At 47.4% G+C, this 25,540-nt stretch overlaps 1 protein-coding gene across 2 annotated transcripts in view; it reads left to right on the top strand.

The window, feature by feature from the left end:
• The window catches only part of GALNT2 (polypeptide N-acetylgalactosaminyltransferase 2), a 948,626-nt gene extending 942,842 nt beyond the window's left edge, over window positions 1-5,784 (top strand). For both annotated transcript variants that reach the window (XM_085612020.1, XM_085612019.1), the window contains 2 exons: window positions 3,107-3,226; window positions 5,036-5,784. In XM_085612020.1, the coding sequence (XP_085468146.1) occupies window positions 3,107-3,226; window positions 5,036-5,191 (276 nt within the window). In that variant the 3' untranslated portion in view covers window positions 5,192-5,784. The remainder of the gene's footprint in view (window positions 1-3,106; window positions 3,227-5,035) is intronic.
• Window positions 5,785-25,540: the final 19,756 nt, after the last annotated feature.

Genomic DNA, 25,540 nt, shown 5'->3' with positions numbered 1-25,540 from the left:
TGGTACTCAATGTGAGGAACTCGCACACTATTTTGTGGATAAAGTTGAAAAAATACACTCTGCACCGTCAAGTAAAAACTCACAAAATACTCTACCTGATACAGAGACCACCCCAAATGCTACCAGTGACTGGGTGATGGGGACCCACAATAATACTACATCAGCCGGCAAACTGAAAGCGTGGTCTCTCTGGAATTTAGCTTGTTTAACCATCTTTTGACAAACATAAAATCTGGTTCTCCTGTGACATACTTCCTACTTTTGTGAGGAAACAGCTAGATGCCCCGATACTCTTGATAATAATGGAACTCCTCAACGCCTCCTTGCAGAAGTGCTTAGTTCCTTCGTAATAGAAACATGCTATGGTGCTCCCTCTTTAAAAGAAAGACAACGTTGACCCGACTAAGCCATCTAACTTCCGTCCCATCTAGCTGCTCCCGGCTTTTACTAAAATTCTAGAAAAGCATGTAAACGCTGAGCTGACCTCCTTTGTTGAGTCTCAGAATTTTCTGTATACCTCTCATTCTGGGTTTAGAGCTGGTGTCTCTACTGAATAAACTCTACTTGGAGTCACCGGTTAGATGAGGGCGATACGGCTGCTCTTATTTTACTGGATCACAGCACCGCGTTTGACACGGTGTCTCACGCTGTCTTGTTGAGAGTCTTGCAGTCTGTGGGCCTTGAAGTGGCTCGGCTCTTTTTTAACGGACCATACTTTTCAGGTCTTTTTTGCAGCAGCCAGCTCCAATTGTTATTTGTCCCCTTATGGAGTTCCTCAAGGCTCTGTGTTGAGCCCTTTGCTATTTAATATCTATGTCCGTCCTCTGGCAAATGTTTCTGAAGAGGCTGGGTTGTCCCTTTTTTCCTACGCCGATGACACTCAGATCAACTTTTCCCTTTCCTCATCAAAGGGGTCAGAACCCTCTGCTCTTCAGTCAGGTCTGAGTAAAATCACGTCTTAGATGCAAAACAACATGCTCAAATTAAATGGGGACAAGATTGAAGTCATGATTTTAGGGAAAAAACATGACCTCTGAGGACCTCAACACTGGCCCTCTGAAATGGGTGCCTTACTCTTGCCAGTACATCAGGGTCTCAATTAGGGCTTCTTCATTGACGAACATCTTTCAATGAAACAAGTCACCAAGGTGGCTGCCACCTGTTTTACCATTCTAAAGTGGCTGAAGTAAATTTTATGGATGATACCCCTCTCTGCTCAGAGAACTGTAGTTCAAGCCCTAGTTACGTCCAGGCTGGACTAGGGTAATGTTCTTTACCTGCTCCAACAAAGCTACGATCCAAAGATTTTAGGTGGTGCAAAATATGGCTGCCAGACTGCTGTGTCATATGCCTAAGACTGCCTCAGTCTCTGGCTTCCTTCGCAACCTTCATTGGCTGAAGGTGGAGAATCGAGTCAAATTCAAAGACTCTTGCTGTATGTTCAAAATTAACACTGGAGTGGCCCTGAAATATTTACAAAATCTAGTTCAACGCTACCAACCCTCACGCCCTTTGCGCTCTGCCCTGCAGACTAGGTTTACCATCCCTAAAATCAAACTCTCTTGCATGCGTGGTCGGTCTTATTCCTACTTAGGACCTACCCTATGGAATTCTCTATCTATCTCTCTGCGCGAGGAAACCGTGTATGGTAGATTCCGCAGAAGTTTGAAGACTTGGTTGTTCAATCAGTAATTTCTTTTTCGTCCTTTCTCTTTCCTACCGTGTTGGTGCCGGGAAACCTCTTGGGGTAGCTGTGTGCCCTACAAGTTTAGTTTAATAATATTGCATTCTGGGTATAATACTCTTTTCATTATGCTTTGGTCACTGGCCGTTTCTTTTAAATGTTTTCTTTAGCAACAAATACATAAGTCAACTATCCAAAGAATGTTTATTAAATCCCACGAAGTACCTAAATAATGACATCTCAATATGTTGGTAAATCTGTGATCCAGTCTCAAATCTCTGAGGTTTGCAGTAGGGAACTTTCAGTTGGCATTGTATGTTGGTGATGATTTATAGTTGCAGGTCACGTCCTGTTAAGGAGGTTCGTTGTTTGCTTCAAGAGTACTACTGGAAAGCAGGGGTGCCCAGTGAAAGTCATCCATGGGTCAGTCCATGCTAGCTTCTCAGGTGTAAGTCACCCGTGGCTCAGTCCATGCTGGCTTCTCAGGTGTAAGTCACCCGTGGCTCAGTCCATGCTAGCTTCTCAGGTGTAAGTCACCCATGGCTCTGTCCATGCTAGCTTCTCAGGTGTAAGTCACCCATGGCTCTGTCCATGCTAGCTTCTCAGATGTAAGTCACCCATGGCTCAGTCCATAAGGTGTAAGTCACCCATGGCTCTGTCCATGCTAGCTTCTCAGGTGTAAGTCACCCATGGCTCAGTCCATGCTAGCTTCTCAGGTGTAAGTCACCCATGGCTCAGTCCAAGCTAGTTTCTCAGCATATACACATTTACTTACAGTTAACATACAGTTATTCAAATGGGCTCCGTTTACATAGTTTGTTGTTATCGGGCGCAGATCCAGCCCTTTAGGACTTACATTGAACTCACATCCTTTCCTGATGGCATTCAATATCTTTATGATTTCATTACTAAAAAATACGGTTTTAGATTTGATTGTCAGTATGCGGAAATGTCAAATAATTTGATTTCTATCAAAGTAAACCTTTTCCACTTACAACTTTAAAAATAGACATGTTTTTGCGTGCTACCTTTCATAACTAAAGGAGCCACAAATAAAAACATTGTTATGATTTCCTGTAAAGTAGTTGAATGCACCGGACAGACAGATACGATGCATATGATGAATTTACCCAAAGGTCTCGTTTTAAAAGTAAAAGCTGTAAAGTGATTGTAAGTTCACGGACCATTGTCCCTGATAGAACATAGTGCTACAACTTTGGTTCTTTTAACTGAATCCTGTTTGTTGGTAAACATCGATGAGAAAGTCAGATGCTCACTTTGTGTTTGTAGTTGACTGTCGCAATTTGAGCTGATATTAACATTAAAGGAAAAATCAGCACAAAAAGTAACCTATGCAAGGTTTGACTGTTCATGCCAGAGGGTACTTGAAGCTAATGTTGTGTGTTTATTACTGTGTTTCAGGAATGGGCTTTAACCAAGGACAAGTCAGTGAAACACATGGATTTATGCCTCACTGTTGTGGACAGAGCTCCTGGAGCACTTATAAAACTGCAAGGTTGTAGGGAAAACGACAGCAGACAGGTGAGCTTATCCAGTGCTTAATTTGTAATACTACTACTATTAATAAATACATAGAAAATACACATTTCACCTAGCCCAGTGGATCTACTTTAATTTTTCATCCTTCTGCTGCTTTCTTTCACCACCGGACATTTTGTGTACTGGTCTCAATATTGCAGGTTCTTTTTCACTTTTTGCTTCCTCCTTTAGTCACAGTTTCTTTCTCTTCCACTTTCTCCCCTTTCTGTGTTTTCTGTTCGAACTGGGCTGTTCTTATTGGAGCAGGTTCAAGGCTAATTTACATGGAACGGGGTCCATACTGAAGTGGCTTAGTGGGCAAAAGAACGATGGGTTGTAATGGTACCCCAAGTTATTGCCAGTAATTAAAAGTATTGCAAGCATTCCTTCCATCACCCTTTGTGTCCCTTGTTACTTATAAGCAGGGTCCATTCTGTTGAGTAATAGTAGTTCTACCCGTAACTGTATAGAGCTCCTCAGCACACCAGAGTGATCGCTAGTCATTGGACTCATTGCAAGCATTCCTCCCATCACCTTATGTGTATTTAATAGACCGCCCTCAGTGTCAAGGGTATGCCTTGACCAGGGTACCATGCTCACCATGCAACTGGAACCAAGCTACACCCGACTGACGAGCCCCAATCAGGGCAAAACTGGTCTTGGGTTACTTGTGTTCCGGTCAGGGAGGGCCTGGCTGTTAATGGTTGTACTGTTCGTATTTGAGCATTGCCAAGACTGATTTGCTTATGGGTGGGTCCAAACTGAGGTGGCATGGTGGGTAAAAGAATGATGGGTTGAACTGCTACCCGAGCGATTGCCAGTGGTTAGACTTATTGCAAGCATGCCTCCTATTACCCGTTGTATGTTTGATGTACCGCCTTTGGAAGTGGTATATCCAGACCTGGGGTCCTGTGCTCACTGTGCCACTGGAATCAAGCTGCACCTGACTGACGAGCCCCAATCAAGGCATTCCAGGTCTTGGGTTGCTGGTGTTCCGGTTTAGGGAGGAGGACCTGGCCTGGCAGTTCGGACTGGACTGTTTCTGTTGGAGCAGAGCCAAGATGGCCAAGATGAATTTGAATATGAACGGGTCCAAAATGAGGTGGCATGGTGGACAAAATAACAGTGGGTTGTGATGCTACCCCAAGCTATTGCTAGTGGTTATACTTATTGCAGGAATTCCTTCCATCATATTTTGTGCGTTTGTTCACTGATAGGCAAGGTCCATTCTGTTGGGTAATAGTAATTCTGCCGGTAGAGCACCTCGGCACACCCGGATGGCTATTGTACAGTTTATAAGTCAAATTGTATTTGTATATGCATCACTCTTATTGATTTTTGTGTCTTGTTTTCACTGCATGTAAGGGGCAGCGTGTTTAGGTTTAATATCTATTTGGGGAAAAACTGACGTCTTGTGCGCTTCTCGGAGGAAGTAGGAGCAGGAACCGATTTCACTCAAGCACTCATCTGATCACTGCTTTAGATGCCTCCTCTTGGTTTCCCCGCCCCCCTGTTCTCCGTAAAACAAACTTCGTTAGCTCACCACTTGATCTCACGTGTATTGCCACTGTGTTAGTGATACCTGTCAGTATGGGTGTCTAAGAAAGTCAAGCACCTTTGTGTTGGCAGTGGACTGCTTGCCTTATAAAATACACCCCATTCCCCCCTCTTATGTCTGCTGCAGTCAGATTGGATTAAATTCGAAGCCTACACAATGTGACAATAGGATATCATTCAAAAGTCATTAGCTACAATGAAGGCTTTATCGACTGTATTATGTGTCTCATGGGTCCATATTTTTTTCTTTTTCAGAAATGGGAACAAATTGAAAGCAACTCTAAACTGAGGCATGTGGGAAGTAACCTGTGTTTAGACAGTCGAAATGCCAAAAATGGAGGCCTTACGGTTGAGGTCTGCAGTCAGTCTTTAACACAGCAGTGGAAGTTCACACTAAATCTGCAGCAGTAGAAGTATTCAACGAGGAGAATTGGAACATTCTCATTTCACAGACCTTGAAAAAAGTGTTGACTGATTGCATTACTGATAAATTTCTTAAACTTTCCACGGAACAATATACCTCAGTATTCCATCATTGTGTTGGAAGCAGGAAAAGCCCAGCGCGTATGTTCAGCGGAAGTGGAACACTGTAGGATCATCTCGCGAGGCATTATAGCGGACAGTTCCTTTATTTATGAAGACATACCAATAAGCGCGCTGGCTCTACCATTGCATGTCCGACACACCGAGGAAAAGAAGCCGAACACCGAGACAACGGATGTAAGGCACAGAACAAACTGCTATGAGCGGAAGGAAAGAAGACTGGTTGAGCGGCTTAGAGGGACAGAGTTTGCAAGCAGACCATGTGAAGTTTCCATTTGCCTTCGTATCAAGTGTGGTTTTTCATAATTGGAAAAGATTAATGTAGAAGAGTTGTATTATTTTTCTCTCTCTCCAACCCTGAGTACGATTGTTATATTTGATTCTGAACTTTTCTACAATTAAAAGTAAATATATATATATAAATATATATATATATACATTCATAGATATATCAACATTTATTGTCGAGTCCTGTCAGTTTATATTTTCTTCAGCCTCTAATTGTCTGAAAATATGAAGAGTCTTTAACACACAAAAAAACTGAAATGCGAGATTTGAACAAACCTTTGGAAAGGAGTGTGCATTCGGTGTCCTTTGCTGTATTTGGGCATGTTGCATTGAAATGCATTAGGGATTTTCTCCAATCTCTTGCCCTATGGAGCAGCTGCCTGTGAAGAAGAGCTATTAGAGCACCCTGTAATACTTAAAATTGTTGTTAAAACAATTTTGTCTGCTGTTTTTGGATCCTGTGATATTGAGATGTGTCCTCGGTGTCTATGAATCTGTATATTATCATTTGTTTGAGACTTGTTTTTTCTCCTTCTCCCCGCTCCCTTTTATGTGTTTGCGTAAATATCCGAAAAGAACAGTGTGGCTCCCATAGTTTCATTTGTTTGCCATGTGACTTAAATACGTGCATACCTTCACCTGTTGCTGCCAGCAGACCTGAGTTTTGTTAAACAAGGCCTTTATATGTACTTGGCTGCATGGTGCTAGTTTAGCGGCTCTCCTGGGTACCACTCTACCCCATCGAAAAACAAGACAAAATAATAACATTTCTCTTTATGTTTGTTGAATCTAGTGGGGGATTGCACTGTTATCTGCTTTGTTTGATGTTCAATTTTGCATTTTTTGTATGTCTTTTGAACTCAACCAGTATAGGCAGATAGGTAAAGGTATAGGTAATGCAACAATCTGACAGCCTAATTCCCCCAGCGTCATTCTGAGGATGTCCAGCCCTGGGCATTGGCTAGTCAGACCAAACTAGTGAAAATTCTGTCACAAGGTGTGCTATAATGTAACATAAGCAGAAGTTATGTTGTCCTCCGTCACTTCCAATACTACTTTCTAATCTGTTAGCTGCTGAGTCCCTTCAGCGTAAAAGACTTCTGCAGCAAAGCACAGATATGTGCCGGTATGTCATTGAATTCGATGTTATCGAAAAGCCAGGATAACCGTGTTGATGATATGATCCAAATTAAGAAAAGCCAATTTTTAGAGCATAACCTACTATTTCTAAATGAAGTAGACCTTTAAAATGAAATGAATGAGGCACTGTAATTGCACACAGGCGATGACAGGACCTCTTCTGTTTCCCAATGCCCCAACTAATGAGATTAAAGAAGTGTAATCATTTTTACATCATGTCATACAAACTGTCTCTGTGGGGGGAAATGAACTGGTAAGTAGTTAAGAGACTCTGCAATGTTTTAAAAAAAATGTTTTTACTTATTGTCTTGGGATTATGGATTGCATTATTTTTCACTTTCTGAAAGACTAGATTTTGCACCAAATGTATGTATATATTCAATAATCAGGTTTATGACATTGATATAAGATATTTTCCTTGGAAAAGAGTCCAGTTGTGACGAACATTTTTGTTTATTGCTTGTATTCATTAATCCAGCTATTTAGTTGGTGCATGGGAACAACCAGGCGGTGAGTCATGAATGGAGGAACTAACCCTGCGTTTACCTTCTAATACCAGTTTGAACTGTCTGCTTTTATCAATGAGCTGAAACCGCTTGACATCCTATGAAGCCCATTGATCATATGCACAGGCTTTGCCCGTCTTAAGTTATACACTGTACGATAATCTAATTGCATCACTAGAACAGTACTTGAGCAAAACTGGTAATAAATTAGTATTGCTTTTGATGTTTAGATATGTTTACATGATGCAGTGTGCCAAAGTTACTTGCTGTGAAGTGGTTATTTTTCTTTAAGTCTAGAGATTACCAGCTTGAATTTAAACAAAAATAAACATGTTTGTTTGCCCTTCCCACACCTACACATATTAATGAAGTCTTCTTTGCAGTTATTTTTCTCTCTTCTGGAAACGGAGGGCCGCTATGATTACATTTGTTTTGTTTCTCAAAAAGTAAGAGATCTGGGTTTTATTTTCCGGCTGGATTCAAATATTTGATGTACAGAAATTGTACTTGCTCATTTTATAGATGGAAACCATCCCTGAAAATTGTTTAACTTAAATAAAGAAATAAAATACTTTCCAGAAAAAGTGACTGCCTTTTAGATCTTCGTCATTAACTCTGAATAAGCACACTTATGACTATTTGTATTCAAACACCACAGGTGCATTTTACTTAAGACAGTAGTTTCCGCTTCGTGCAAGAGGTGTTAAGTGATTGTTCTCCCCTGCTCAATCCCCATTACAAGGTTTGCTCCAGGACATCTTACATTTAACAGTTGATTCGAACCGAACTGAAAAATGCCAGAAAAAGTAGGTAGAATAGAAATTAACTGTATCTTGTAATGCCAATCCCATTCAAAAAAGATTAGAATTTTGTTAAAAGTATCAACAAATATATGCTTAGTGTGTAGTTAATAATACATCTTAAAAATGAGTAAATAAATTATCTAAGACCACTACACAGCTAAAAATGTCGGACAAAAGGGCCAACAAAAGCTTCTGAACAAACGCTCTACAGCAGTGGTTCTGAACTTTTTGACTTCTGTGGATCTCCACTTATTCATGACTGGAACCCGGGCTTACCCCAGTATTGGAACTTTCATAGATTCTCATGCTTTGTATCATTCCCCGTCGTCGGAATGGGAGCCTCGGTAAATAAAAAATATATATCATAACCATAGAAACAAAAGAGAAAATAGGCCTAGGCCTCATCTCATTTTGTAGTATATCACCCTCTTTGTGTAAAAGAGCCCAAACTTTTGCCAGGACCAATCAGCACAGCCTCACCCTTTGGAACCTTCCTGAGAGACCTCAGAGCCTCAGATTTTTCTACCGCAGGTTGTGCTAGGGAGTCTCCACTGAGCTCTGCTCAGTTTTTTCTCATTGTTCTTTCAGAATTTACTTTTAACATCTATAGTGACATTGTCAGAGAAGGAGAAGAAAGCCTTATTCAGGCCCTGTGCTTCTTGTGGAAAGAAGAGGCTTTTCGTGGAAGATAAGCATGACAGTTGTATTTACTGCTTATACCCGGAGCACAAGGCCACAGACTGCAAGATTTGTCGCACTCTTTCAACCAAGACTTTGCGAGACAGAGAGGGTCGTCTGCTGACATGGCTGCAAAAACTGAAGACCAGAAAGGAGGTTGTCTCGTCAGATGAGGAAGATTCAATTTCTGGCACTTCCTCCAGGAGATCAAGGAAGAGGGGTAGGTCATCTCCCTCCATCTCTAAAGAACCCCCTGTCAAAGCCCCTCATGGGATCTCTGAAAGGTCTGAGGAGGCTGGTCCCAAAAAATCGCCTCACGGAAGTGTAAAGGAGAGGCAGGGACAGGCTGCTGGTGTGGACACAGCCTCTAGGGATAAAAAGGAGGTTTCAATATCTTCTCCTCCGTCCCAAAAGGAAAAGCCTGCGAAGAAACACTCTGCAGGAACTTCACAGATGGTTCCTGTGAAGAAGCAGCGTCCGTCGACGGTGATTCAAGCAGGTACGTCGACGACGATTACCACTCCAAAGACAGTTTCCTTGAGTTCGTCGACGGGACCGTCGACGATATCTTTTCCTGTTTCGTCGACGACAGCTTCATTCTCGTCGTCGACGACAGTTTCCATGAAGATCCTGTCGACGACGGTTTCGACGACGAAGACCACGACGACGATGACAACGACAGCGACGTCATCGTCGATGCTGCTGACGACGAGCTCGTCGACGAGACCATCGACAGTTGTCCCGTCGACGATGAAGAAAGCTCCGTCGACGAGTGTACCGTCGACGAAGAAAAAGGCTTTGTCGACGACCCTACCATCGACGACGATTCAGGCATCGTCGACGACCGTATTATCGACGACGATTCATACTCCGTCGACGAAGATTACCGTGCCGTCGACGGGTCCGTCGTCTATTTCGTCGACGCTGTTGATCCCTTCGATGACGGCTCCGACGACGGGACCGTCGACGAGACCGTCGACGAGTAAAATTTCTGGATTTACAATACAGAAGTTGAAGATTACACCGGAGATGACATCTCCTAGGCAAGTGACGCCTTTACCACCATCCATGCTGCTGGATGAATCGGAAGATGAGGATGTGGATGAGCAGTATGGTGACGCCTACAGTCCCTCGGAGCTGCATGTAAAGCAGCAAGACACTGATACGGAGGAGTACTATGAGCAAGCTGAGCAAGAGGAACAACAATATGTTCAGCAAGAATTTCGTCATCAGACTTTGAGACAGGACTTGATAGCTCTACCAGTTGCTCTGGTTACGGACTTGCAGATGATGTTGCAGAATTACAGAGCTCGGTTTCCGTCACGCCCTGAAGTTCAACCACTGCGTCCATCTACATCTGTGGTCCCGCGCGGGCCGCCAGTGGACTTGCCCCCTCCTCCTGAGAATATGCCACGTACTTCACCAGTAGTGGTACCAGTAGTGGTTCCTCAAACTTCATTTACGGAACCTGCCGATGACGATGCACAGGATGTGGATACGGATGGAGACGATGAGGGGCACGTGGTCCCACTTACTGATCCAGGGGATCCGGATGTGGATCTAGATGATACGGGAATGCAAGATCCGGATGATACAGGGCAGGACACGAACGTGTCGCCGCCGGCAGATATTGGGGGGTTCCATAATCTTATGGAGCGTGCATCCACAAGATTTGGGCTGCCTCTCACAGTGGAACAGTCGGACTGTTTCCTATACGATTTTAAAGCGCAGTACAGAAAGTCCGTCAGATCAATTCCTATCATTGAGCATGTATGGAATGAGGGGATCAAGGTTATGCAGAACCCGGCAACGGTCATCCCGGTCCTTCCCCGGCTGGAGAAGAAATACAAGGCCCCTGAGGGAAGTCCTGCATGTCTCCTTGGACAACCAAAGCCTGACTCTGTGATATCTCAAGCCGCACAGAGCAAGTCCAAGAATCCTTCGACGCCTTTGACTACACCTCCGGATAAGGATGGCAGGCGGTTGGACAATGTAGGGAAGAGATTTTCTACCATGGCCAGTTTGTTGGTTCGTGCAGCAAATTCATTAGCCATTCTAGGCAGGTATGACCGCCAGATGTGGTGCGACATGGAACCGTTTGTGGACCTCTTAACAGACTCTAATCAAGAGGAGGCCAAACAAGTCCTTATGGAAGGAGAGAGATGTTCCGCTGAGATCATCGACTGTGCTATGGACATAGCCTCTACCGCTTTCAGGGCCTTGGCAGGGTCAGCTGTCTTGCGCCGTCAGGGCTGGTTAAAAGCAACCTGGTTCCGTCAGGAGGTCCAAAATAAGATCCTGGACCTTCCTTTTGACGGAGAAATGCTTTTTGGTAAGCATGTGGATGAGGCTCTGCAGAGCATAAAGAAGGACACGGACACTGCAAGGATCCTTAAATTATCGCAAGGTTCCATTTAGAGGAGCACGTGGGCGAGGGTTTTCTACTTGTAGAGGAAACCAACGTCAGTATTCCACACAGTCAGGACAGTCATATAAGAATCAGTATTCAAACCAACGCCAAGGTCAATCGGCGTCTTTCTCTCGTCAGTCCCAGAGAGGACGTCAGAATCGTCAGGGACGAGACAATGCCAAGAGGCAATAGCGGCATCCTGGCTCTGGCTACTGTTCCTCCCCGACCAAGAACACCGGTTGGGGGCAGGATCTCCTATTGTCTGGACAGCTGGGTCCTTATAACATCGGACCGGTGGGTTTTGAATATTGGTCAGAGTGGCCATACGTTGGAATTCCAAGATCTTCCTACGAGAGCTCCGGACGCCCGTCCCTCAAAACATCTCCGACTGTTACATATCGAAGCCCACCAACTATTCATCAAGGGGGCGATAGAACCAGTACCTCTTTCGCAAAGAGGCAAGGGATTCTATTCCAGGTTCTTCCTGGTTCGGAAGACGGAAGATACGTGGCGTCCTATACTAGACCTAAGAGAGCTCAACACCTGTCTCATCAAGCTCTCCTTCAGGATGGTCACTCTCCAGGATATTCTCCATCTACTGAATCCGGGCGATTTTTTGGCGTCCCTGTATTTAGAGGATTCGTACTTCCACGTTCCATTCCACCCAGCTCACAGGCAATATCTACGCTTCACAGTAGGCAAGAGCCATTTCCAGTTCAAGGTGCTTCCGTTTGGCCTTCGGTCTGCACCTCGGATATTCACGAAGATGCTGACACCAGTCGCTGCTTTTCTCAGGAAACAATCCTTAGAGGTTTTCCCATACTTGGACGACTGGCTCGTCAAGGCTCCATCGCTCAAGGCAGCTTCTCAAGCAGTATCAACTTGCATTCAATTGTTCGCCCACTTGGGTCTTCAGCTCAACAGATCCAAGTCGGTGCTGATACCTTCCAGGTCCCAAAGATTCCTTGGAGCTATTCTGGACACGACACTATGCACCGCTCGTCCGTCGGAGGAGCGTCAACGCAAGCTGATCACCTCCGCTCGTCAAGTGCTGCAGAGGAAAAATGTGTCGGTTCGCCGGTACAAGTCCTTACTCGGATCAATATCATCCTGCATACCATTAATACCGCATTGCAGGCTTCATATGCGTCCTCTGCAGGAGGAGTTAGACAAACAATGGCGCCAGGCAGAAGGGTCGTTCAACGACAAGGTGTGGATAACACCAGGTATGCGCAAGGCCTGCGAGTGGTGGCTGGTAAAGGAGAACATCGCAGTAGGGTTAACATTCAGGACCCCTCCTTCTCCTATGGTGGTGACCACAGATGCCTCCTTAGAAGGCTGGGGAGCGGTACTCCAGGAGCTTCAAATCAGCGGTCACTGGAGTCCAGCGCAAAGCCTAAACCACATCAACCTCTTGGAGCTGATGGCTATCCGCTTAGCCTTGCTGGCGTTCCTTCCCAGACTTCAGAATCGTGCAGTGCTGGTCCGGACAGACAACACGACAGCTATGCACTATATCAACAAGCAAGGGGGAACAAGATCACGAACTCTGTCCAAAGAGGCTCGGTCGATCTGGGATTTTGCGATTTCTCACAAGATCACCCTACAGGCCGAGCACCTAGCAGGGTGTCTCAACATCACGACGGATGCTCTGAGTCGTCAGAGGAAAGTGACTCACGAGTCGGAATTGGACCAGGCCACGCTGGGGGAAGTGTTCGAGAGATGGGGTACTCCGACCATAGACCTCTTTGCGTCCCCGGAGAACGCCAAATGTCGGTTTTACGCAAGCAAGGTTCCCCATCGAGGATTGCTGGGGAATGCCCTTTCGATTGCTTGGTTCGGCGCATTTTGCTACGCTTTTCCTCCCATTCCTCTCATTCCTCGAGTTCTCAGGAAGGTCAGGGCGGAACCATGCAAGATGATTCTCATTGCTCCAGCGTGGGCCCGGCAGTTCTGGTTCACGGAACTCCTGCTGCTCTCCCAGGATCGCCCAATTCGCTTGCCGCTGATTCCATCTCTGTTGTCGCGGGATCAGGGACAGGTGCTCCATCCGGATCCGAAGTCACTACACTTGACAGCGTGGCTCCTGAACACAGAGAATTCCGTCATCTGAATCTCTCCAGGGAATGCAGAGATGTTTTGTCTCAGGCGCGGGCACCAAGCACTAATAAGACATACAGGGCAAAATGGAAGAGATTTTGTCTGTGGTGCCAGAGGAATAAACTCCATCCTTATAAATCCCGGCCACATCAGGTTTTGCCTTACATCCTGTCACTGGCTAAGTCAGGTTTGGCGCACTCTTCGGTCAAGGTACATTTGGCTGCCATATCCCGTTTTAGACTAAAGACATCGGGGCCATCTCTATGGTCCGCAAGGATTGTAAAACAGTTCCTTAAAGGGTTGTTTCGGATGTATCCTCCGGTCCGAACACCCCACCAATCTGGCAGCTCAACCTTGTACTGGCTCAGCTCATGAAAGCTCCTTTTGAGCCGATTCACAGGGCGGACTTGAAGTTCCTATCTTGGAAGCTAGCCCTCCTCTTAGCATTGACTTTGGCTAGGAGGGTTAGTGAACTCCAGGCTCTGTCCATAGTGGAGCCTTTTCTGCAGTTCAAAAAGGATGTGCTAATTTTAAGAACCAACCCAAAATTCATCCCGAAGGTATCTTCGGATTTTCATCTGAATGAACCCTTGATTTTGAATTCCTTTTTTCCACGTCCTTCTACCCAGGCGGAACGAACATTGCATTCTTTGTATGTCCAGAGATGTCTGAAATTCTATCTCGAGCGCACACGATCTTTCAGGAGGTCTATACAGTTATTTATTTCCTACAGTGCACCACGGAAGGGGGTTGCCTTTCGCTAAGAGTGGCATTTCCCGCTGGATCTCCAGTGCAATTCAATTCTGTCATCAGGCTGCGGGCAAACCTTTGGACAGAAAGGCCCGTGCTCATTCTACACGAGCGATGGCATCTTCAGTGGCTCTTTTTGCTGGAGTTGCTATCAAAGACATTTGCAGGGCAGCAACGTGGAGCAGTGTACACACCTTCACGAAACACTACTGCCTGGAGTCGGTGGGACGAGATGACGCGGCTGTTGGTCAAGCAGTCCTCAGGAATCTTTTTCATTGAGTGGTGAGCTTTCCCTACAATCCCTCCATCCTGGTAAGCACATTTGGTTCAGTAATGATTGTTTTTTTCTGGATTACCATGTACTGGTTGTTACTTTAAACTGAGATGGTTATGTAAGGCCAAGTGTCTACCAGAATGTGCTTTTGTGATTACTGCTAACTATTCTGATACAAAGCATGAGAATCTATGAAAGTTCCAATACTGGGGTAAGAAAACAAGTTACTTACCTGTAACTTTGGTTCCCCAGTATTGGTAACTTTCATAGATTCTCATGCGCCCACCCACCTCCCCTGGGAAAGCTCTGCCGGTTTACTGAGGTAGTGGCTGTTTGCACAACGGCTACGAAAATCTGAGGCTCTGAGCTCTCTCGGGAAGGTTCCAAAGGGTGAGGCTGTGCTGATTGGTCCTGGCAAAAGTTTGGGCTCTTTTACACAAAGAGGGTGATATACTACAAAATGAGATGAGGCCTAGGCCTATTTTCTCTTTTGTTTCTATGGTTATGATATATATTTTTTATTTACCGAGGCTCCCATTCCGACGACGGGGAATGATACAAAGCATGAGAATCTATGAAAGTTACCAATACTGGGGAACCAAAGTTACAGGTAAGTAACTTGTTTTCATCCCTACTGAATCATTACTGGAATCCGTGAACTCCCATTGAGTCATTATTGGGCCCCATGGACCCGGCCTAAGCCATTTCAATGATTAGAACCACAAAACAATACACAAAATATGGAAACTAGCATTGACCAAGCAAATACAAAAATGGTGAAATATTGTATTTAATTTTCAAATGTAAATCTAAATTTTAATTTGTATCAATATAAGCATGCCAACATAATTCCTAGCCTCCATTTTCAAATGCCTTTACATTTACAGAACATTTTAAAATGTTCAATTTTATAGTTTGCTTCTTCATTTATATACACCTATTAATCCATTAATAATATTTAATTTTCGGAGCAGTCGTCTTGGACCACCCATCCCCCCACCCCGCAGTGTCCACAGTTAAGAACCACTGCTCTGCATTACTATTGCTCAACGTCGTAATGCAAAACTTAATGAGACCATATTTGAAGCAGCATGAATAGAAATTTGCCTAGCATCGTTATGGTAAGTTTCAATTCTAGTAAGGACACAGAGGCGAGGATTATGCTGAGTCTTTCTTCGCTTTATTATTTAACAATTTCCATAGCAGCCCAAAAGACCAAACTAAAAGCACAAACATCAACTCCCATGAACCATAGGGAGTTCCATAACATCATAGTCCTTTAACAGTGTCCATTATCCAAGCATACAGTCCCTTCACACCGTCGTCCATTCCTCTTTCTTCGCTGAGACACGCCAAGAGCATCTTCACTGGTCCTGTTTTTTTTTTTTTTTAATTCTTTTTTATTTTGTCAAATATTACAACAATAAAGCAGAGGTTTTCCGTCCGTTGGTTATACATAACAGTCAACAGCAGTACACAATTCCAACACTTCGCTGCGGGAAAGCACAATACATCAAGTTCACACCCCATAGTACCTCTCGAACATCTTCCACCCTCCTTAGCAGTCCTCATCAAACCTCTCATCCGCTTGTTCTTGTAGTGGATCGCAGATGTTACCCCTATATTTGTTCCATCCCCCCATAGCTTATTCCATTTTTTAGGGCAGCCACGGTTGGCAAACACTGTCCTCTCTGCAATCATGGCCGTGTCCATATCGTTACACCATGCGCTAAGCGACGGCACCTCCTCCGCCCCCCATTTCTGCACTATGTTGCGCTTAGCCATCATAACCCCAAATGTCGCCCAGTCTTGAGCCAACTGTGTTAAGTCATTTGGTTCCCAAACATTTAGCAAACAACTCCTGGGCTCTGGCAAGAGGGACACTCCCGCTACCTGCGAAATCGTCCTCATCACTTTCACCCAGTAGACCATAATCTTCGGGCATTGCCATATGGTATGATAAAAGGCGCCCTCCTCCCCACATCGCCTAAGGCAGTATGGGTGCGAGGCTCTACCCATCTTAAACATTATGCATCTGGTATAGTAGGTTCGATGCAAGATTTTGAGCTGCACCAATTTGAGTCTCGAGGCTATACCCACATCCCTCGGGGAGGACAGCGCCTCCTGCCACGCTGTGTCATCCAGATCACCCACATCGCGGATCCATTGGTCCCTGAGAGGCGTCGTGGGGTCCGGTAGGTTGTTAACTAACTTGCGGTAAGTAAATGACGTAGCCCGCTTATGCATATAGGCTGTCAACAACCTATCCTCCATAGGGGAAGCCTCCGGGACCGCAGTACCAGGCGGCAGGGCCGTCGTCAGTGCGTGCTTTATCTGTGTGTATCGGTAGATTTCAGTGGGTGCTAATTCGTACTGTTGCTGGAGGCCCTCGAAGGTGATCACTCCCCCCTTATGACACATGTCCCCCACTGTGGATATGCCGATGGCATCCCACTGATCAAAGCCCTTACTATTCCTAAGCCGTCCCAGTTTCCCCGTGTCCCACAGAGGAGTGAGTTGGGTTATGACCCCTTGCCAGCCCAGTTTTGTCTGTGTTTCGTGCCATATGGCAACTGTGTGTTTCGTGGGCCCTATTAGTGTACGGGTGTGCTTCTTATTATAGAGGGGGGACAGCAAACTTCTTGTTCCTAGTAGGAATCTGTCAGCCTTATATGCAGGATCCGCTTGTGTTACGTGTACCCACTGATTAATCACCTTCAATTGTGCCACCCAGTAGTATAGTTGTATATTTGGGAGCGCTATCCCCCCCATCATACCACCCTCGTACTAGCTTAGCCTGCACTATGCGTCCTGGTTTGTTTCCCCACATTAAGTTGGAGACCTGGGCCGCAATTGCTTTGAAATAACTGGGATGTACCGGGAACGGGGCGCTGCTCTCCCCAGAAGAGTCAGCAGCAACAACCCCCAGTGTGCCACGTCCCGTTTTAGGCGCTCCAGTGGGGGCATCAGGTTTCTTTTAAAGAAGTCATCAGCGTCAGCCGTGACATAAATACCAAGATATTTAAACGCGGCGACCGTAATCTTAAGCGGGCAGCCTGGAAGCAGTTGTGGCCGGGGGGCCGTGCAATACATATAAGATGGATTTGGACCAATTAATGGTGTACCCAGACACCCGTCCGAAGAGCTCGCATATATTGAGGAGAACCATTATGGAACGCCTGGGGGAGGCCATATATAATAAGATGTCGTACGCATACAGAGAAATGCGGTCCTCCCACCCGTCTGTCCATCTGAGACCTCTTATCGTTGGCTCCCACCTAATCCATGCCGCCAATGGCTCCAATACCAGGGCAAAGAGCAGCGGGGACAGGGGGCAGCCCTGTCGCGTGCCCCTCGTTAAAGGAAAGTCATGTGCCCATTAGCTGTAACATGCGCCACTGGCTTGGTGTATAGAAGGCGGACCCACGCAGAGTGTAGGGCCGAAGCCCATGTGGCGAAGAACTGCAAACAAAAAGGGCCACTCGACCATGTCGAACGCCATTCTGGCGTCCAGGGAGAGCACAACCGCCGGTTCCTGTAGATATGGAATACGGGCCATTACTCCGTGCAGGCGCCGCAAGTTCAATGCCGTACTCCTACCTGGCATGAATCCGGACTGATCCAGGTGGACCAGGGTTGCTAGGTGCAGCGTTAGCCTCATTGCCAATAGCTTTGCCAAAATGTTTGCCTCTGCGTTAATTAACGATATCGGACGATATGAGGTGCAATCGTCAGCAGGTTTGCCTGGTTTAGTTATTGCCACTATCGTGGCAGTTCGCTGGTCAAGTGGTAGCTCGCCCTTCGTCAAACAGTCGGTGTACACCTGTAGCAAATGCGGGGTTATGGTCCCCGCTACCTTTTTATAAAGCTCAACTGGAATGCCATTTGGTCCCGTTGCTTTGCCGGATTGCAATGACCCAATCGCCAGCTGTATCTCCTCTACCGTGAGGTCCTTCTCCAACGTAAGGGCTGCCTCCGGAGTAAGCCTAGGCATGGGTATATCCTGTATATAGGACAGTGCCACCTCTGGTGTCATCGCCGAAGACGATTCATACACCTGCTGAAAATGGTGCGCCAGGGTGTTCACTATTGTGCGTGGATCCGTTGTGAGTTGTCCCTCCCTCGTCCGGATTCTCGCTATCCATTTACTACCCCGCTCCCTACCATCCAGCCACGCCAGAAGTTTTCCGGCTTTATCTCCGTTTTCGTATATCTTATGTTGCGTGGCCGTTAGACGCGATCGGGTTACACCTTCAAGGTATCCCCTATATTGTTGCTGCTTAAGATGCAGCTTCTGGGCTGTATCTGGTGTTGGGTCGCTGGTGTGTTGGGCCTCAGCGTCATGCAACTCCAACTCCATATCATGCAGTTCCCGCTGCTTCTCCCGTGTGTGCCCAGCGATCGAAACTATGGCCTGTCCCCTAAGGACAGTCTTGTATGCCTCGCACAGAATTGTCGGGGAGTCTACCGTCTGCACATTCTCCTGAAAATAGTGTTTCGTCGCCATAGTCACAGCTTTCTTGATCTCTGGGACCTGCAAATATCCAGGATAGATGGGATAGGTACGTCGCCTAGCCGTATGGTGGTATGTGTATGTCATCTGCACCGGGGTGTGGTCAGATATCCCCCTGGGTCTTATCTCGATATTAGCAATGTGTTTTAAGCAAGCCATCGGAGCCAAGAAGTAGTCTATTCTGGATAAACTGCGGTGCACCCCAGAGTGGAAGGTGAATTGCCGTGTTGCGGGGTGGTGCCATCTCCACACATCGGAAAGCCCCAGCGCCTCCAGAAAGCTCCCAAGGCGGGACGTACCCGACCCGGGAGCTCTCGCTGGATGGCGGTCCATGGTGTCATTTACAGTGGCATTAAGGTCCCCCCAATCCAAAGGTCCCCCTCTGGGAGACTCAGCAGGAAGTCACTAAGAGCTGGGAGCGTCACTGTGTGTAACGCTGGGGGAATGTATATTGATACTATATTTATAGATCGGCACTCCCACTGACCTATTAGGGCCGCAACACAGCCGTGGTCATCCGTTTTAGTATGGTGCACTATCAGTGGTGATTGTTTTTTAACTAGGATACCCACACCTCTAGAGCCTGAGGAGAATTCAGAATGTGCTACCATAGTAAACCCCCATCTGTCCATTGCCTTACATGCGATGCCAGTAAGGTGTGTTTCCTGGAGCAGGGCCACCGTTGGCGAGCATCGTTTCAAGCATTGTAAAACCAATCCCCTCTTTATTTTGTCGCCAGGACCATGGACATTCCAGGTAATCGGAGACAATGGTTTCACCGGTGTCATAGGGTGCGCATCAGGTTTAGGGGTAGTCTGAGTTTGTGCTGCCATACCTGATGTTAGGGGTACGTGAGATCACGGAAATATTCCTATACTGCAGCTGCCTGATGTCGTGGAAAAGCACCCTCCGCCTAAAAACTTCCTTAATATCAGTCACAAAACATAACCAACAGAACATATTCACCCCTCGCTCCCCCAACTCTACCCCCCTCCCAAACAAAAAATACCAGTGTTCCCTGTACCTCCCTTCCCCCCTCCTCCCTAACCCCGGATCATTCCTTATCAAAGAACGAGTTATAATTGTACGAGCAGCAAAGTCCAGTGTTAGGTACACTCTCACATATTCACAAAATTTACCCGGCCTTACAGGCCTCTCATATCTCACCCCCAGGAAAGGACAGATATAAATCTCTTTTCCTTGTATCTGTGCTCGCACAAGCTTGTCAGCTACAATAGTCAGCAAAAATAAGGTAGAAACCAATCATGATTAAAAACAGTAAACTTCCCTTCATACCCACCCCCCTCCCTGCCTCCCTGCCAGACGGATCTCCAACTATCCGCCACCCCAACATAGCAGAGTGCTTCAACCCTTTCAACAGTACTTGCGTGTGGGGGAGAAGAGAAGTCCGTGAGATACCGCAGTTCATCCCCACCTCAGAGACAGTCTGGCAGTCGTAGTATGCCACAGCCCCTTGATCGGGCCCATCACGTTGGGTCAGAGCCCAGCCCCTCCGAGCGGGAGGGTGAGTACATCCTCTATATTGCGGTCAGGAACTCAATTCCCCTCGTACTTATGGCTAGGTCGTGTCAGCCATGCCCCGACAATGCGTCTCTTAATCGGCGTAGGCCGCTGTCCCTCAGCCCTCCTCTTCAGTCCGGTGCGCACGGTCTCCACCCGTCCCGGGCTACGTTCCGCTGAGCCATCGGCGTCCCCAGGGCGTCGCTGCCGCCTCTCTTTCCGCCGGGATCCTTCCGCTCGCCGCCATCCCTCGAGCCAGTCGTGGGCCTCCTCTGGGGCGTCAAAAAAACAGGTTTTACCATCCGCCACCACTCGCAGTTTTGCCGGAAACAGCATGGAGTATGATAGTTCCCTGCGCCTCAGTTCTTTCTTTACTTCAAGGAAACTCCGGCGTCGTTTTGACACCGCCGCCGTATAGTCCGGAAAGAAGGACACCACCGCGTTCTGAACTCGTAGTGGAGGGGCCACCCTCGCTGTTTGAAGTATTACGTCTCTGTCGCGATAGTTAAAAATGCGGGCCAGGATCGGCCTGTGGGGAGCTCCGGGTTTGGGTCTGCCCCCTGGCACCCTATGCGCTCTCTCCACAGAGAAGAAATGTGAGAGTCCTCTGGGCTGAAGTTTGGCTTTTACGAGCTCTTCAACATAAAGAGCCATAGCTGGATGACCTTCGCTTTCAGGAACGCCCGTAATTCGTATGTTACGTCGCGCGCGCCCTTCCTGGTCGTCCAACTTCTCTGCCATACTCCGATTTTCTGCCTCCAGATGGGTGACCCTATTGAGTAGAACGGCGGTGTCTTGCGACAGAGATTTCGTCAGCTGTTCCACCTCGGTGACTCTGGCAGACATTTTCTGGAAGTCCGCTCTCAGGAAGGAGACATCAGTGGAGATAGTGCCCACCGTCGATTGTACATTAGTAAGGGCCGCCATAATCTCGTCCAGCGTCACTTTCGTCGCCCCTGACTGCTCGGGGTCTGCATGAGGGCTGTCCCCGTGAGCAGGCCCCACAGGAGCACTCTTATTATATGCGTATTTATCCAGTTTGGCCTGCGAGTGCGTGCGTGGGCCCCTGCCCCCCCATCTCCGCCATAGTGACGCAGCCCCGACTCGTAGTCGCCGTCGCCTGCTGCAGGAGCGCCCTTCTCGCGCGGCCTGTCGGTTTTCCCGCCGTGCTGCCTTCCCTGTGCAGGTGGGGCTCTATGTCCGTCCAACCGGGTCAGTAGAAAAAACTTTGCGGCACCAGGGGCACTACACCACCCAGACTTATTTGGTCCTCCAACAGCCACCCGGCGCGCCAGCCGTAAACTCCGCCGTTGAAGGAAGCGGCGCTTTAAGTACTACCAGTAGGTTGGGTTGTAGGGTCAGAGTGCCCACCAGTCACTCCTTTGAAGTCGGGGGCTCTCCAGCCCAGCTATGCAGCCCCCGGTGCCTCTATCTGTCCCCCTCTCCAGCCACGTACAGCGTTATCACAGACCCAATGTGTGCAGTGCCAGTGGCAGTAGCCCCCGCAGGCCATAAACCTTCAGCGCCGTAGATGAAGCCCCTCGGAACGCCACCTGCTCCAGCAGCCCCGGAGCCAGTAGAATGGAGCTCTCCCGCCCCTCTCCGCTCAAATGCACGTGTCAGTGCAGGCTGGGACGTAATGTACTCCTTGCTGCCACCTCCATTCCCCAGGCGCGCCTGGACGCCCGGTACCGCCAGCAATTCGCTCAGGAGGGGGGGGGCACGGGATCACCCACCGGGCTCCGATGCGGGCCGCAGCAGTCACCGGCAATGTGGCTGCTCACCGCACGATCCGCCGCCTCCGGAGATACCGGCACTTCCGGCCGCTCACTGCCCACGCCACTCCCCGGCTTCTAACGGGCCGCCAGGCCGCATTTCGCCTTGCTTCTCCTTCAGTGTTAGTCACGCCCCCGCCAGAGACGGAGCGGCGCAATTAGTGCTCCCAGCGTGGCGCTTGGTAGTGGAGTCTCTGAGGCACAATAAAGTAACGGATTACTGATCGGATGTATCAGGGATCCCGCGTCTCTCCCCGGAGCTTCTCTAACTTGCGCCCATTGAGCTCGGCTGCTGGCCACGCCCCCCACTGGTCCTGTTTTGAACCGTCGTTACCTAGAAAAAAAATGGCAGGGTAAGCAACCGAACCAAAACCACTGAACATACTAATGTCAACATCTGCTATTTGAAACTGAAGTCATCAGAGTGGCAGTTGGAACAGTTAGCAAGATTCCATAACAAATGAACGGGTCAATTTGAGGAGGATTCGCTCTGGAGGTGTTTCGGGCGGGATAATCCTCTCCTCTGTGTCCTTACTAGAATTGAAACTTACAGTTACGATGCTAGGCAGATTTCTATTCTATGTCAGGACCGGGGGCTCAGATTATGCTAGTTTAACCCCTTCAGCGCGGCGCGGATTTCCGCGCCACGCTGAAGGTTCTGAGCGCGGGCGGGGCCATGACGGAACGGTTCCGTCATAAGCACAGCCCAACCAACGTGCATGACGGAACCGTTCCGTCATGCGCGTCGAAGGGGTTAAAGCTTACTTACAACTAACTGAGCAACCTCTATTACCGGTTTGAAGTAAAACCTCTTGAATCCTCTACCACATCAGGTCCTCAAGACGGACCACCAACGAAAAAGCTTTTGAGGCCTTAGCACCCCTTGTCGAATGGGCGCCAAACTGTTTCGTGTCAATGCGCGCTTCCTGCATGACCCAACACACCCACCTGGCAATGGTGGGGGAAGAGACAGCCTTGTGGGGCTTCTTTAGGGCAATAAGTAACTTGCGTTCGCCCAGAGGACAACATTCCTGAGTCAGTTCTTCGTATGCCTTAAAGCAGCCCACGACACACAGTTTTAGAACGTCCGGAAATGCCGGATAAGAGACCGTGCAAGTGAGGGACGTGGTGAGACGTCCCACCGTGAAAACCATCCTCTCCGGGAAAACACCCTTGTGGAAGCATCCAAGGCTCTTACATCCGAAACTCTCCTGCAGGAGACCAAACATAGCAGTATTGCCAGCTTATCCAAGAGCTCTTTCATTGAAAGATACTTATTTGGCTGCCAAGACTGAAACGGATTCAAGACCAGATTGACGTCCCATAACGTGGAATAACGCGGTTCTGGTGGCAAGGAGAGGCAAATACCATGCAACAATCTGCAAATTAAGGGGTGTTGGCCCACCGGTGCCCCTTTCACTGGGACATGAACCACGGAAATTACTGATCTAATCGCTGATATGCTAAGCCATCCGTTGCCAGATCAGTCAAAGTTCAAAATCTGGATTACGTCCGCCCCCGCAGGATCCAGGTTCCTTCAAAGACACCTACGAACCCATCTTGTCCAGGCTGACCGGTAACGTTTGGTAGTGCTGGCTGCCCACGCCTTTGACAGAAGGAGCACATCCTGTTGCAATAGGCCTGGGAGCGACCAGCGCTGCCTGGGAGCGACCAGCGCTGCCTGAAAGTCGCTAGGCCATCAACTGCAGGGAACCCCGAACCGTGAGGTGGTGTGGCACTCGATCCGGGTTCAGAAGAAGATGAGGAAACTGGGGGAGTTGGATTGGAGAATCCCAAGAAAGTTCCAGTGGAACCGGAAACCAGACTTGCAATCTCCAAAATTGAGTCACCTTTACTAGCTCCGCCCCCTGTCGACGGACCTGGGCCGCCGCTCTTGTGATCATCGAAAATGGCGGAAATGCATACATTTTCTCCTTACTCGAGTGCTGGAGGAAGGCATCCGTGTCCGCGGCCAACGGATCCGTCCTCCAACTGAAAAGTCGGGGCACTTGATGATTGAGATGCGATGCAAAGAGGTCAGTCGAGAACGGCCCCCACAGGCACGACAGCCTTTGAAAAACCTATGGGTCCAGCTTCCACAGGCTGGAGTCATGTACATGTCTCTAGTGCCAATCCGCAACCTGATTAGCTTGCCCCGGAAGGTATTCGGCCGTCACCGAGACGTGATGGGCTAGAGGAAAGTCCCAGAAATCCTTTGCTAGATTGCCAGGGTCTGAGATCTGGGACCCCCTAGATGGTTGACGTACCGGACTGCCAAAATACTGTACATCTTGAGAAGGACACACGACTGAACATTGTCCTTGGTCCAACAACGGGCAGTAAAGGACCCCGCCAGGAGTTCCAGGCAGTTGATGTGAAGGGCTTGCTCATCTAATGACCAGACTTCGCCAGTGGAGAATTTCCCGCAACGGGCACCCTCCCGGTCCTGTTGGCATCGGACTCTATGACCAGGTCTGGAACGGGGCCAAAAATCACCTGGCCGTTCCATGCCACCATGTGAGCCAGCCACCATGCTATCTCTTCCCTTGCTTCTGAATTGAGCGTCACTGACTGGGCATAAGAGAGACCTTTCCGCAAATAATACGCCTTCAGGCGCTGGAGGACCGATAGTGCAGGGGGCCTTGGAAAATTCTTGGGTCAAAAAGAACCCCCTTTGGATCAATCCACACTCAACATACCTCACTTACACATGGAACCTCAAATCACCAGTATGATGACGGTGGACAAAGAGACAGTGCAATCAAAAAATGATTCTAATGTACAAGATACCAATTTATTAAATAGCACATATGCAAGTATCTATAAATAACAGTATACAAATATTTAGAATTCAAAAATATGCAGTCCCTATCTGAACTACATATAACAAAGTAAAAATCTTGAAAAGGTAGAAACCTTATCACACTGTTCAGATCCTAATGCTAAAATGAATTGGGAGAACAAGTCTGAAAAATATTTCCAGATCACAGAAAAGTACTACTGAATCAACAACAAATCAATTGTAATCATCTTAGAACATTATTTTATAGATCATATTTAATACAATTGTCCTCATAGATTTAGAGTAGACTTTTCTTAGTGCATCGACGTGTTTCGGTGGTCATTAATTTATGGCCATCAACTTCTTCAGGAAAAAAACAAATACAATTCCCAATATCAATAATAAATCTGTAAAAAAATAAACATAAAAGCAAAAATTAACTACAACATTTATGATACATCATCTCATTGTCCATAAGGTTAGCACAGTGGTGATATTAGAAAGGTTTCCACATTCATACTAAATTATCATTCATACCTCAACATAAAAACAACGATCCATACAGCTGACCCAGAAGAAGGACTAAACAGCCGAAACTTCGATAGAAGAGGGTTAAATATCCTTCTCTTCTTGCCTACTTGTATAGCAATCCTTAAGTACCACACTCGTTTCATAGA

The sequence above is a fragment of the Triturus cristatus genome, chromosome 6, assembly GCF_964204655.1.
Source record: "Triturus cristatus chromosome 6, aTriCri1.1, whole genome shotgun sequence".
In the NCBI taxonomy this organism is placed as follows: domain Eukaryota; kingdom Metazoa; phylum Chordata; class Amphibia; order Caudata; family Salamandridae; genus Triturus; species Triturus cristatus.
Note: the sequence above shows the minus strand (reverse complement) of the source record. Positions and strands in the feature narration are given on the sequence as shown.